Raw genomic sequence first — 14,273 nt, 5'->3', positions numbered from 1 at the left:
ATAAAGGCACAACGTTTGAACTCTTCAGCCTTTGCTTAGTCATGCTTCATATTTATAATATATATAAAAATTAAATAAATGTTTAAGGTTTAAAGACATTATCATGATTTTACTATATGCTCTGGAGATTTACTACAGTTACTTACAGACCATGGTCGTGGTGTTTCTCAGTGACTTACAGTGTAAGCAGAGTCCAGACATTGGCAACAGCTTAATGGACAAAAGATAAACTTTTCAGCAAGACAAAAAATGTTTCAGTTGAACCCAATATTTTTTTAATATGTTAATTCAGTCACTCTCAAAACCCCAGTATGCTTCTTTCCCATTTAAACATGGGACCAGTGATGGTTCTCAACTGGAAGTTTCCAAGTAAAAGGAAAAGAACCACTGTTAAATTCTGAACTTTGATAGGTAGCCACAATCCAAAATTTTAAAACACTGGAAGCACAGACATTAACCAGCTTTCAAAAGCTCATCAGAAAGCCACTGAGTAGAAATAAATGATGGCTAAATTATACCTTGTTCAAAAGAATTTATGTTTTTCTCTCTACACGTGCCAATATTTAAAAAGAAAATTTGCAGAACAATGAACAACAACATCTTCACCAAATTTGGGAAAAGTTACATTATAAAGCATAATTGAGGACTTTCCCCGCCCCCCCCCCCCCCCCCCCCCCCCCCCGCAGAGTACTATAGCCATCCAAGGTCAAAAAATAGAGTCTGGTGAAAGGAAACTCATTTTAATTCTTCAGATTAAATCATATCCACAGTAATGTTCAGTTCCATTGGCATGAGCAGTCTATAGGCTCTTGAATGACGTACATAATTTCAGTGCCATTTCCTGAGCAGCGTAGTGGCACAGTCAGGTTACGTGTTCCATTTTCTCGACAACATTTACAGAATCTTAAATGGCTGTCAATATTGACATTGAAAATTGTTGCAGATGGGCATTTTCCATCACAAGAAGCCACATTTATCTATGAGCAAAATAAGAACTGAAATTAGACATCTCATATTTCATTATAAAGATATTACATTTCAAATTTCTTTGTGATTAAAACCCATTTTTACATTTGAAAATGTAAGAGAAAATGTTAAGACTCCAGTCTTGAAAATTATTTGATCTCCTAAGATTCATTCATTCTAAGTGTAGACACATTTTAATTTTTTTTTAAAATTAAACTTTTTTGGGTTGTTTAATCATGTATTGTGTCTTAACCTTGAGCAAAATGTTGTGCTGTGGATACCAAAATCGAATCCCTAGTTTACAAATTAATAACTTCAAAACAGCACAGCTAAATTCATGTTCTTTTCATGTTCACTGCTGAAAAGTTAAATTCTTCTAAGCAAAACAAAGAAAGGTCTATCATTCTCCTTGAAGGTTCAAGAGGAAAAGCATATCAGTGCAAAAGCCTCTCCCTTTCTTATTCATACTGCTTGTGACTGAGGGCACACCAATATTAGCTGTGTTATCACTGTAACAAATATATCTAAAAAGTAGATGCAGTAACAAACCAGCAAGGGCAGAGACTGGCTATAAAATTATTTGTGCTCTAGACTTCAGCAGAGCAAAGCTTTTTCTCACTATTACATTGTGTGAAGAGTCTTTTTAGCTGATACTCTTGACAGAAAAGAAATTGATACTTTTTAATTAAAACTTAAATGGAGTTGATATGCTGGGAAATTGAGAACAGCCATACTAGATCTAGTTCCTTCTGTGATAGTTTTAAATCTGATTTCTTATGCAACTGAGGAGTATAAAAGATGCTGTGATCCACTCCCTTCCAAACAGCCTGTGAACAAATGGGCCATATCCAAAACAAATTGGACCAAAAGGTTACTCGTACAGCTTTCCTGAAATAAGACCTTGTCCTAAGCACTAATAATCTCAGTTATTAATTAATTAAATGTAACCATAGTCAGCCCTATCCACAGTTTGACAGCATTAATCTGGCCCAAAACCATGTATGCGGTTCCAAACCAACCACAGTAGATGCTGCCATTTGATGGACCAAAATCACGGGATTGAAATAGATTGCCAGGGGTTTTGCAGTGGTGGAGCTGGAGAGGAAAGGAAGTGGAGCTAAGGATATGAATAGAGATTTTGAGGACATGAAAATCTGGAGGTACTTCTGGGTGAAGGGAGTCTGGACTGTGGGAAGGGTTGGCAACCATCAAGGAAATGGGGAACAAGAAGGTACTGGGTAAAGGGGGTTGTAATATGGATGGAGGTGGGATGGGGGTAGGTCTGTTTGGAAGGTGGGTAGAGGGGGAAGGAAAGATAAAGAATCTACAGTAGAAAGTCATAAAAAGGAAGGCTTTCATGGAATGACCTGGCCAACATTCTCTTTGCTCCTCTCTGAACCCTCTCTAGTTCTGCAGCAATGTAGAGGGACCATAACTGCACAGTGCACCCTCAATAGTAATGCACCATTGACTCCTAAGAGACACTAGAATGAGTTTGTTTCCACGCCCCATCCTATTCCCTAAGTGTCATAACTCTTAGTTAGCCTTTCTGTCCGCAGGAGAGCATTTAACAGAGGTTTTCACAGAACTGGATGCAAGGGCAAGGTCCTTTTCAGCTAGCTGAAAAACCTATCAGGTTTGACTAAATCTTTCTGTTTTATTTTCTTTGCTTTAGTCAATACTATGTCTTTATTTTGTCATATTGCTGTCCCTTAACCTAGGCTGTTGAAGTAACTGTGAAGCTCTCCACACTCTTCTCTCCTCTTAACTATGGCAAAAAACTGTAATTTCATCTGCATATTTATACTCCCTCATTACCAACCCTTCTTCTAAAATGAAATAAATACACCACACACTCTTACTTCTATTAAATTTTGGGCGTGTCACTGTTGACCTTCTATCAGGATGGACATTAAACTGCTCAGCTTTCAATCTGTGATGATATTTTGCCTCTTCCCTTATGACTGTTTAGGTTCTTCAACAGACTCTTACCAGAGGCCTTTTGGAGTTCTCGAGATATTGTGTGGGTTGCTTCTCTTTTAAGTGCTACGTGAGAAGCACATTTGCCTCTCAGACATGTCCTGGGTTTTGTAGATGGGGCTACACCAAAGCTGAGAAATAAGATGTCTTAAGTAGGCCCATAAATAAATGGGATCATGAATTTATGATATGGAGACATATGCTATGTGGAGGAGAAGATACCCAGAGAGTAAAGGTCTTCAAAGAGGAATGCAGCAGTGTTTCCATCACATCCTCAGTGGAAGCATTTCTACTCCTCTTCTAGAGTGGGATGCTATTTCATGGTGAAGAGTTCAATGCCTTTGTTAGTTACAAGCAATTCTGCTGTGTACTTTTCATTTGAAGCCAGATGTTTTTTCAGGTAGGAGGGCTCAGTCTTTCAGCCATAGGAACAGCTAATTTTACTCCATTTACAAGTAGGATAACATTCCTAGGGTCAAAGGTCTGCTTTTGAGAAGATAGCAGCATTTTTTGTTGCTTGTTGATAGCTATAACCCACTTCTTAATACTTGATTTGTTATGCCATAGGACCAGCACCAAACACAGGTCTTTTATGCTTACCGGGCTTTGACTTATACAGTCATTTTTCCTTATGGTTGTCCTGATTGTCATTTTCTGGCAAATCCTTTCTTCCTTTTTGCCTGATAAAATACAGAAAATGCATATTTAATCAATACACTTTTTGTACTGTATTTGCTACTAAAAATGTGAAACTATTACAATAATTTTAATAATTATACTTTGTTTTCAATAATGTACACATTGAAACTATTATTTCCATAATTAAATAATTTTTTAGAAAAAAATCTCAAATATTAATAAATACTTCCTGTGCAAAACTATCGATTTTATAGTTGGATTCGTATGAGGCATCAAGTGGCCCATTAAGCTATACGGATTTTATAGATATTAAAATATTAATATGATTTTAAATTGTACATATGGCAAGATAAATATAAACAATTAGAAAAAAGATGTCTCAAGTAATTTTGAATAGTGTTAGAATTAATTCTATTTTAATCAGAATATTGAATGTAAATAAGATTTTGATTCTGCATTTTAGAAATTTTTCAGAACTTAACATTTGAGAAGGTAAAGCTGTGAGTACAACCTTGATGCTATTGTGAATATTTGGAATTTAATATATTTTTGAGAAAGATGTCCTTCAAGGAAGCTTTGAAAGAGAGAGATGCATATATTTGCTAAATATGGTGCAGTTTTTACCACCAGAACTGAAGCATGTAGCACTGAGTCAGCATACGGATCTAGGATTAGGGAAATACTGCATTTTTAAGTACATTCTAGGAGATATTGATAGGAGTTTTTTTCTTTCATTTGGAAAATAAAGCTGTAAAGTGCAAAATCATTTTTAACATAATACAAATCATAATATAATAGTGAAACAATTAAACGTACAATCTTTCATGCTGTACTCCATATCAGACTGTTATTACTATCTGTGTAACGGCAGTTATTTAGATCTCCTATTTCACTACCCATCAAAATCACCTATTAGTTTTGCTATGCAACCATGCTGTACATCCAGCATATCAAATAATAGGCAATACTCAGCAGAGTTTCTCCACCTTCAGCACATGCCTTCATGATTGTGTGTACAGAAAAAGAACAACTTTTCTGTTCCCCAGAAGCTTGTGAGGGCTTTCATAAGATAAATGAGCTCTAACCAACCAAGATATTTGGCAGCCACAGCTCCAGTGGGTATTTAAAAATTAGGCTGGCTGCAGAGTACAGCTAGATTTTAATCTGCACATTGCAGGATCAAACAAGGTTCTGTTAGTGAACTAGCCGATTGCTGAATGATGGAAGCTGTTAGCCTACAGCATCTTGGTTTTCCTTCCTCAGCAACACTTAAGAAAAAGAAGTCCTCTGATATTTCCATCAGAAAGCACTTGCCAGCATGAATACGTGTAGACTATGCAATCTTTGTACTTCTATAAGTCCTAGAGAGAAATAAATGACATTTCAGCATATAAGGTGCTGATGTCCAATGAAAACTCTGCTCGTATACTTTTCTCTCTCCCACCTACAGCTGTCAAGAAGATCTGCATTCAGTATCAGGTGTGCTTTTTTTTTATTCACTCCTTATTTGAGGCAGGAGTTTCTGTGACTTACCTATCCTTAAAGGCAAAGAATTATGATCATAATGCAACAGCTCTGTAACATTCTGTTATTTCTGGTGTAAAGAGTATTTATTAACGTGTGATTGTAATTGTACGTTCCCCCCTCCCCTCCCCAACATTTTCATGACTTTGTAAAACATGTTATTTGTGACAAAGAAGAAATACAGCATACATCCATATCTGCAAAGGTGAGACCAGACAGTAATGCACACTCTTGCTCTATTTTAAGGCAAAAACAATTCAGTCATTAAATTCAGAGCCCTGGGATCAGATTTAGAATCTCTTAGTAACAGTATTCAGCATGAAGATATTTTTTAAAGTAACATTTCTTATGACAACTCCCCTGTACAGTAAGTTCATATATTAAAACCAATTTCAGAAATGAACAGGAGGAAGAACCATCAGCAGCATATACCGTAAGTGGATGAAGCTAATTCTGACAGGTGCTGAGCAGTGAACCCTAATAAAGCTTTACAAAACCACTGATCTGGGAGGGCAACAGGGGATCAGCATCTCTCAGTATCAGGCCCAGTACCATTAACTGCATGGTAACATTTAATGGTGGTGACAGCTATATGTGTATATCAAGCAGTGCTTACACTATTATTAAAAAAAGAAAATACATTATTAAAAATAATACCTGGTTCACAATTAATACTATCAGTAGGCACTACTGGACTAATGGCAAAGGGTAATAGACCCAATCCAGAACCTGGCAGAATCATTAGGAATGTAAGTTTCTCATGAAATAAAAACATTTTTATATAAATGACATTTCATTAATTCTTACACTGCCAACTGCAATTTTTCTTTTAGCAAAAGATGGTGAGCTTTCCTGTTAGTCTTCCAAATTTTGAAACTCTGCAGCTGCTTCAAGTCCCGCTAAAGATGCCCTAAACTTTATTACTCCTCTGGTTAACACAAAACTGGAATGATGCTTCCTTGTAAACCAAACTTTTGCAATGAGTCTCTCTGTGGCAAGGTAAGAATTAAATATATGCACTCACTTTGCATGCATTGAATCAAGCTCTTTCAGAAAGATTATTTGTTCCCATTAAACCCCCAAGGTGTTGCAAGCTCTATTTGTAAGTACTCTTTTTAACTGTTTCATCCAGGGCACATGCTTTTAGTTAAAAATAAAACAAAATAAAAATAAAATAGCATATCATTACATGAATTACATCTGGTTTTTTAGCAGCCACCTCAGCAAGTATTTCTGAAGTATAACAATGCATTTTCTGAGGCCACAGAATATGGCCAAAATTATAAATCTTCCTGGTCAACAGAAAACCAGTAGCCATTAATTCTTTAGACTAATTTTCTAAATAAAGCCAACCTAATTGGGTGGGTGTGTTAATTATTTTTCAACATAGTTTATCTCATTAGAGAAAGAATATTGATTAGTAAGATTTTAGCACAATTCTGGTGTGTTACTTATCTATGCTGATTCTCATTTAAAAAAAAAGTATTCGGTTGTATTAAAATAGCTTTTATTTTCTATGTTTTGGATACAATAGAACAACAATACTTGCAGTTCACTTTCAAAGCTTTGCATAACTTGGAAACTTGAGTATTGTTCTGTATTTGATAAATATCAATACTTCTCCTTATATTGCTGAATTATTTACAATACATTGCACTTCTGAATTTTATTTAATAACTGTGCAATATGTGGCTATAAGTCTGTGACTTCCTATTCAACATTATTAAGTAAAGGTTTGTCTAAAAAAATTCCAGAGACTAATTTGCTTATATATTTTAGCTCTAATGTTGAAAACAAAAAAGGTCAAAAAAGAGGGGGGGAATTTTCTGTGGCATTCAACAAGTTCTTGCTCTACACAATTAGTTTTACACAACAGTGTTTTAGTTTTTATGTATACATAATTATATACCTTGGTAATAAAGCCTTTCCTAGTCAAAACTGCAGAGAAAATCAGTTTGTTCTCAACTGACTTTTAAAATTGCATAAATTATGAAGCCTTTCTATAAGCTTGCATCACAATTCATCATGTTTTAAAGTTACACACTCAGAAAATGTGAATGTATTCCCAGATATTAAAAAGTAAATTTTATATAAGGGTTGCTAATGCCAGTATTACTCTAATTTTCCTCATTTGGGATTTAAAAAAAAATAAAATTATTCCAGTATTTTGGCCCTAGAAAATACATACTAGTGATACAGAATAAATTGGTAAATTTGGAGACGTATTTCAAAACGTCATCAAATTAGGAATCAATTTTAGGGGGAAAATCCTTATCTTTTATGGTGAAAATTATATAGACAATATTTTGGCATCAGCTTAGCAATAAAGAGAGTGTTTTCGTTATTTTAATCAAAATAACTTTCATCTTCCACAGGTTATATTTGGAGAGATTTGGTTATACTCCAGAACAATAACGTTAAAAATCACCAAGTCAGCAGCCAAATGAAGCAAGACTTTTTAATAGGAGTAGTTAGGTAACTATAACAATTTTATGTGATTTGGGGGAGGACTGCATGCTTTTTTCTTCTTGATGTCCCAGCAACTGAGGTTAAAAACCAAGCCCTCCAAAACCAAAGCCAAACTAGCACATATTGCAGCCTTCATCACTTACAGGTCTTGCAGCAGCCATCATTATACGTCTGCACAATTCCTCCATTCTAGGAAAGTAAAAAGGAGAATATATCAAAAAAGACTGTGCTCATTGCAAAGGTGAATTGTATCTCAAGATATTCCAGGCTTTAGCAATGTCCAACTAATACAAAATAGTATCACTGAAATCAAGAGAATTACACAGGTATGCATCAGCTGAAGGTTTGGTTCACAAATTCTTTACAGCCTTTGATATTGAAAATGAACTTACCACTGCTTGTCTGAGCTGACCTAGTCTCCTTTGAATAAGCCACTTAGTTTCGATAAGTATCTTTTTATATCATCCACTACCATCTTTCCTGACCACTGAGATTTACTAGGATGGTTTAAAAAATTAATGTGTGCAACTTTGCTGATGATGTAAAAGGATTTACATTGATCATATGCCAAGGAGAAAATGAATACCTAATAAGTAGCTTTTTACAACATTAAATATATATATATATACACACACATGCTTTTGAAAGAGAACATTAACTGCAGAATTTCAGAACCATTGGTGTGCTCAATTCCTTTTCTCAATTATAGTCTTTGTTATTGATTTCCGCTAAAGTTGCTTGTTAGCTAGAAAGTATAAATGTATGAAACAGAAGAAAATGTCCTTTTGAAATTAAAAGACAGCATGAGAGGGAGAGAGAGACAGAGAGGCTGTCAGAATCTGTCACAATCAGTGCGAGAAACACGTTCCCACAATTTTAGTGCATAGCCCAGAACTGCATATCAAGCGGACAACTGACCATAAAGAGCGCTTTTACGATAACAACAGACAAAAGATATCTTTAAGCTTCCATCTTTTCATGCTAGCATGCATTTTTTATCTCATTACAGAAAAATTACTAAGTTGTTCAAGAACTTCTCAAATGAGCACTTAAACTCAGCCTCTTAAATCCATATTCATAAATTATCCTGAGCTGCCTGTCAGAAGAGCTTTCTCCTCAGCTAGTGGTTCAAGTCTATGCTCAGCATCTCTGAAAAAACAGGTCAGACTGATTCAGGAAGTTAATTTTAGGGCTCTAGTCTTTAAAATCTTAGCCATTATTACTAAGGAAAGATCCTAATATATGGTGACAGAAGGGTTCCAAGAAAGAAACTTGACCATAAAGTCAAAGTAGAACAGGTGTTAAATTTAGATTGAATGCCTTCTTCAGGACTGGCAGAAATAAGGACTTTTTTAAACAAATGCAATGGATAAGTAGGACTCGTGCTAAATTTGTGCTAAATGTATAATCTGTAGTCAAGGCAGCAATGGTACTTACCCTCTCTACATGTATATTTATTTTATTATTATTTGTAGTTTATATTAAATATATGGTGTACTGCAAGTGCAAGAATTATGGCAAGTATTATAAAGACTTAAATTAGAAATGAAATTGTAAACAAATATGTAATGTACGTAAAGCATCCACATTCTTCAAACCAGTTTATATGGGTAAGCCAAATTTATAGTTTTAGATATATGATGTAGGTAGATACCCTTTCATGTATGATAGATATTTTTTGTTATGTTATACAAAGTTTAGTTTAAGAGATAAAGTTTATATCTACTCTGTCATCTTTCTAAGCTTTGCACAACTTAAGGAATTTTTAATATAGCCCACTTTTATATGTAGCATTTCTGAATTGCGTGGTCCAATTTATTTAGTGTATGTGTACTACGAACTTGGCAAAGTGTTATTCCAAACCAAAGTAAGACATAGTGATTAGAACTTTATGTAGTGGTACGTCAAGCATGATTCCAATTCCACAATAGTTTAAAAGCAGTCATCATTAAGACCCAAACAAACTTTCATACTCCTCACAGATATTTTGTTAGTCAAAAAGCAAGAAGGAACATAGAAAACAATGTAAAGGTAGCGAGTAAACTGCTTGCTTTCATGTTTTTACTTACCACTTTTTTAATTTAAAGAAAGTGCATGAGGTATGCATGCACTGTCAGCTGTAAGCCAAACTCCAGATCAGTTATTGTCACTTACCTCACCCCAAGTACAAACCTTTGTACACTCAGTGTCATTAAAAGGGGGGCAGACAACACTTGATCCCAGTATCATAGCCCCCGCAGCAGTCTTTGCACACTTGTAGTTGGTGCAGTTGGAGCTCCAAGCGCTTCCTTCCTGAATACATAGAATGAAACCATTGTCAGGACAGACAAAACATTTCAGCTTTATCTCCAACCCCAAATGTCTGTAGAAGTGGTGCCCTCACACTGTAGTACCTGCAGGAGTGGAAAGTTTATTGCAGACCACCCACAAGCAGCAAAGGGAAAACCATCCTCCAACTGCCAGTGGCTACTCCTGCCTGGAGCCATGGCTCTACTCCCCAGCATGCTGCTCAGCATGGGTGTCCTAGTGCAGAACGAAAGGGCTCAGTGCCAGAAAAAAAGTCCAATAGTTTCTTTTTTCTCCAAAAGCAATGGGAAGCATGAACCAAGTCATGGCCACATCTAAATTTCCTTGCACGTGGATGCTGGAACGCACCAGTTTGCACACTTTCTTTCTGTAGAAACCAGAATGAGGAGAAGAGTGGCCCTGGGAAGAGGGGGACATAGGAGTCCTCATGTGGACTTGGAAGCTCCCAACACATCCAAATCACAGTATATGACTTAGAGTTACAATTTGCACCCTACCCTGCACTTAGAGAGTACACAGCCTTAAGTAAATGATGACATTCGCATGTCTGTTGAAAATATTACAACCGATAAAATGAAATAAGGTATTCACCTAGTGTGAAATGGCAGGTCTTTAAATCAACACACTTTTTTTCCTATTATATACCATAAATAGTCCATAAGTATGTAACCAGCAGTAAGGAGGTATGAAACAAGACTCACAGCATGAGTTAACTAAGAAGTGACTGTCAGACACCTGTTTATCATATTATTATAGTTATTTTCTATCTCTGTCTAGAGGCACTTACCTCATACACAATTAGTGTTCCATTCTCGGTATGAAAAGAGCAGGACACGTTTTGACAGGTACCACAACAAGTATGGTGACTGGAGGAAGGAATATATATTTGATGCTGGAAAGAAAGGAAAGCAAAAAGAGAAAAAAACAAGTATTTTTTTAAACATACAGTATATGAAAATTCATTGATTTCTGAAACTAAAAATACCAAGAGAAACAATATACAGATGGATGGATGGATATGTTTACGTATGCTGCTAGAAATTGCCTCTCAAAATAATCCTGGGGACACACGATACACATCATCGCTGTTAAGTTCTCAAGTTCTTGCTGAGCAAACAGAACTAGCAAGTCTTCACTTTGACTTTTATCCTAATTGTGTCACTGTGCTCACAAATTGCATCATTCCTGTATTTTAAGAATACTCACAGCTTCACATTGCTGGGAACAGTTCACCATTGTAAAATGCATGGCGTTGTATCCCGTGTTCTGATCTTTTTCTTGTAAACACTGTACAGTGTAACAAAGGTCTCCATCCAAGTACTGAATCACTGACTGTCCAGGATTCAGTACTGTGACCTCTTGGAAGATGCACACATCATCCTTCTCTAACACCAAAAGAAATAAATGTTACCGGGGGGGGGGGCGGAAATCATCAGGCAAATTAATGAAATCACTGTAAAGACAAAAGTAGGGCAAAGTCCTACGCTCTGCAAAAGTATTCTAATTTTTAGACTTGATTGGTTTGTGGTTTTAATTACCAAACAAGGGGGGGGGGGGGGGAGGAGGAGGTATAATTCAGCTTAAGAAAACGCTACAAAATGCGAAACTGCCTAAAATTGATAGTGTTCCTACCATAAAAGTAAAAAAAAAAATAAAATCTGTTGTTCTTATTTTTAAAGCATTCTAATATTTAATATTGGGCTAAGTACACTATATGAATTATTCTGCACGCCACAAAATGTAGCGTTTCTGTCAATTAAACTAATATGTCTACAATTACCTGTGGAACAGTAATATGCTCAAGCCGTGCTGTAAATGTGTGCTTTGCTCCCAGAGGCAGTCTAGCCTGGGCTGCAGGCAGGATTGCAGCGTACCTCAAGCACACGCATGCACAGTACAGCTGAAATCTAGTCTACATGGTGTAGCTGCGTGCGAGAAGGAAGCAGAGGTGTGATCTTAAGACTGGGTACCTACCCTCATGCTGGCTGGACAGGTCTGTTGCTCTGGTGTGAGATGTTGTCTCATTTGTGCTCGACAGTGGACTAGGAGTAGTCGCACCGCTCACGCTCACACACACACAGTTCACAACCTGCTTCCTATCTGCCTCTCGCCAGAGAGACTGTCCCTCACTCTGAAAGCATGAACAGTTTTACGACACTCCTACAGCCCACCAGAACAGACACAAAATGGATGGGTTAGCAGACAAAGCGTCATATTCAGAAAAGAGAGCATAACTGCATAACTAGGTGGACACCCATAAAATCAAAATAAAAGAGCGTTTACATTTGAGAAGGTTATTATGGTCCTACTTCTGCTTCCTCTGCATGCCCTTTTTACTAAAAACTAAAACAAACCAGCTAGGAATATGAAAAAGTTACCACAAATGTAGTGAGTGCATCCACAAGCGCTGGAAACACTAACTATTTTTTTAACTTCTCCCTGAGTATAAAAAGATAAAAAAGTTTACAAAGTCATACACAATTACATATAGTGCTAGCAGACAATTTTTCTCTAAAAATGTAAAATATTACTTTCATCACTTCCACCCCTGCTTTCATAAAAGAGAAAAATTGCAATGTACTCAAGAAACAGTAGCACATTCAGTTATTCAATGTGTTTATCTCTTTAAACGGGAGCAAAGCACTTCATTTTCTCTAGGAATGTGTATGAATAGCAGAGTCGCTAAACAGCAATTTTTTCTGAGATACAAAGTTATTTCAGTGATAAAAATATTAGCAAAAGACTGCCTTCTATGAATTTTCTTCCAAAAGACAGGTGAAAGCTATTCAAATTTGCAACTCCTGTTTAGACTTTACATCATGCAGTCTTCACATAAGGGGAAGACAAGGATAAGCTACAGACATTTGATAGGGAAAATATCCTGTCACTATGGTAATAATGGGAGTTTGAACATTCACTCATAATGATTTTCCAGATCCAGATCCTATTACAAGAAAGTATGTGAGGAGCAAAATATTTATGACTTCTCCTATCAGCTAAATTCAATAATGTTAAATTATTTTAATCAAAAGCATAAATGATTAACAAAATAACACATTTCTCCAGATGATACATATGATCATGAAGCTCATTCCTCATTAATTATAAAAAATGGCTGGGAATTATTTACATGGAAACCTTCCCAGCATATTGTTTCGAGTCAACATTGAACATAGTAATGTTACAGTTGTTTTTCTTCTTTGACATCTTAAAACACACAAAGTGAAATTTCCCCAAGGAATAGTTGACAACACTGTGCAGATGCTTGATGGAGTTACATGCTTGGGCTGGAGACTGGGAGGCAGTCCCAGCCTGTCCCTGTTCAGCCTCATCACCCTTTACAACTAATTGAAACCAGGAATGGAAAGGGAGGAGTAAGAGGGCTGAACACCATTAATAAAAATATCTAAAGGACAGTGCTCACCAATTTACAGGTCAGCATAGTGGCGTTTTCACAGCTACATTCTGAGAAGAGAACAAGAAAACAGTATTAGTCAGTTAGCTAACCGTTAGCTTTTGTTAACAGCAGTGACGAAGGAATAAAGCAATAATTACCACAATGCCATTCTGGACAACACTGCCCAGGTGTTTTTTCCTTCACAAGTGTCATGTCATTTGGGCAATTCATAGGAGGCTCAGGACAAAGATTTTCATCGCAAACTAAATGGGGGGAAAAGACATGTATGAGAATTTACTCAAATTTTGTTTGAATTTTCCAGCTTATATTTCTCTTGATAAACTATTATTAAAATAATGACATTTTTAATGCATTTTTATTGTGTTTCTTAAGCATCTGAATTATATTTGGAACTGAAAAATAAACAAAGATTTTCAAAAGTGGTTTTAGTTGCCTTAGAACATGTTTAAATTCTCAGAAAACATCACACAGGAATCATTTAATATTCTTGCTACTTCAGAGTCACTCAAGCTGATAACTAGTACCAAAGACAGCTAAAATCACAGCTTTTGGAAAACATGTTGTTTTTTCTCTCGGCTACAAATGTGCTGTAAAGCGCATTTCTGTGAGACAACAGGGAGCAAGTGCCCTCCTGGGATGAATCCAATAAGAAAATACCTGCCTGTCTTATCGGAGGTGTCTTACTGGGACTCTGAAAGAAGACCACATACTAAGATCTAACATCTACCTGCCAGAATTTGGCAAAAACAGTGCCAAATGCCTTTGTGGAAACTTTCACCTGGGCGCAAGTGTTAGGAAAAGGAAAGGACCGAAACATGGAACCACCTGAAGTAAAAATGACTAAGCTCCAAACTTACTGGAAGACAATTTAATTAATTGAAATTACCCAAAGACCGCAACAGGACATCTAAATTAAGCAGTTACACTTGTAGACGTTACTTAAGAACATATAGCACAGCTTCTGTGTTTT

The 14,273-nt window shown here is 36.2% G+C and overlaps 1 protein-coding gene across 9 annotated transcripts in view; it reads right to left on the bottom strand.

Moving 5' to 3' along the window:
- Positions 1–680: 680 nt before the first annotated feature.
- Positions 681–14,273, bottom strand: part of OTOGL (otogelin like) — a 95,913-nt gene continuing 82,320 nt past the window's right edge. For 7 of the 9 annotated variants that reach the window (XM_049791962.1, XM_049791967.1, XM_049791968.1 and 4 more), the window contains 10 exons: positions 13,441–13,545; positions 13,310–13,350; positions 12,264–12,324; positions 11,092–11,270; positions 10,673–10,777; positions 9,751–9,870; positions 7,722–7,767; positions 5,767–5,838; positions 3,547–3,626; positions 681–977 (listed from right to left, as the gene is read on the bottom strand). In XM_049791962.1, coding sequence (XP_049647919.1) covers positions 777–977; positions 3,547–3,626; positions 5,767–5,838; positions 7,722–7,767; positions 9,751–9,870; positions 10,673–10,777; positions 11,092–11,270; positions 12,264–12,324; positions 13,310–13,350; positions 13,441–13,545 — 1,010 coding nt within the window. In that variant the 3' untranslated portion in view covers positions 681–776. The remainder of the gene's footprint in view (positions 978–3,546; positions 3,627–5,766; positions 5,839–7,721; positions 7,768–9,750; positions 9,871–10,672; positions 10,778–11,091; positions 11,271–12,263; positions 12,325–13,309; positions 13,351–13,440; positions 13,546–14,273) is intronic. The other 2 variants (XM_049791966.1, XM_049791971.1) reach the window with 1 other exon arrangement.

Source organism: Accipiter gentilis, chromosome 34, assembly GCF_929443795.1.
Source record: "Accipiter gentilis chromosome 34, bAccGen1.1, whole genome shotgun sequence".
Taxonomy (NCBI): Eukaryota; Metazoa; Chordata; class Aves; order Accipitriformes; family Accipitridae; genus Astur; species Astur gentilis.
Note: the sequence above shows the minus strand (reverse complement) of the source record. Positions and strands in the feature narration are given on the sequence as shown.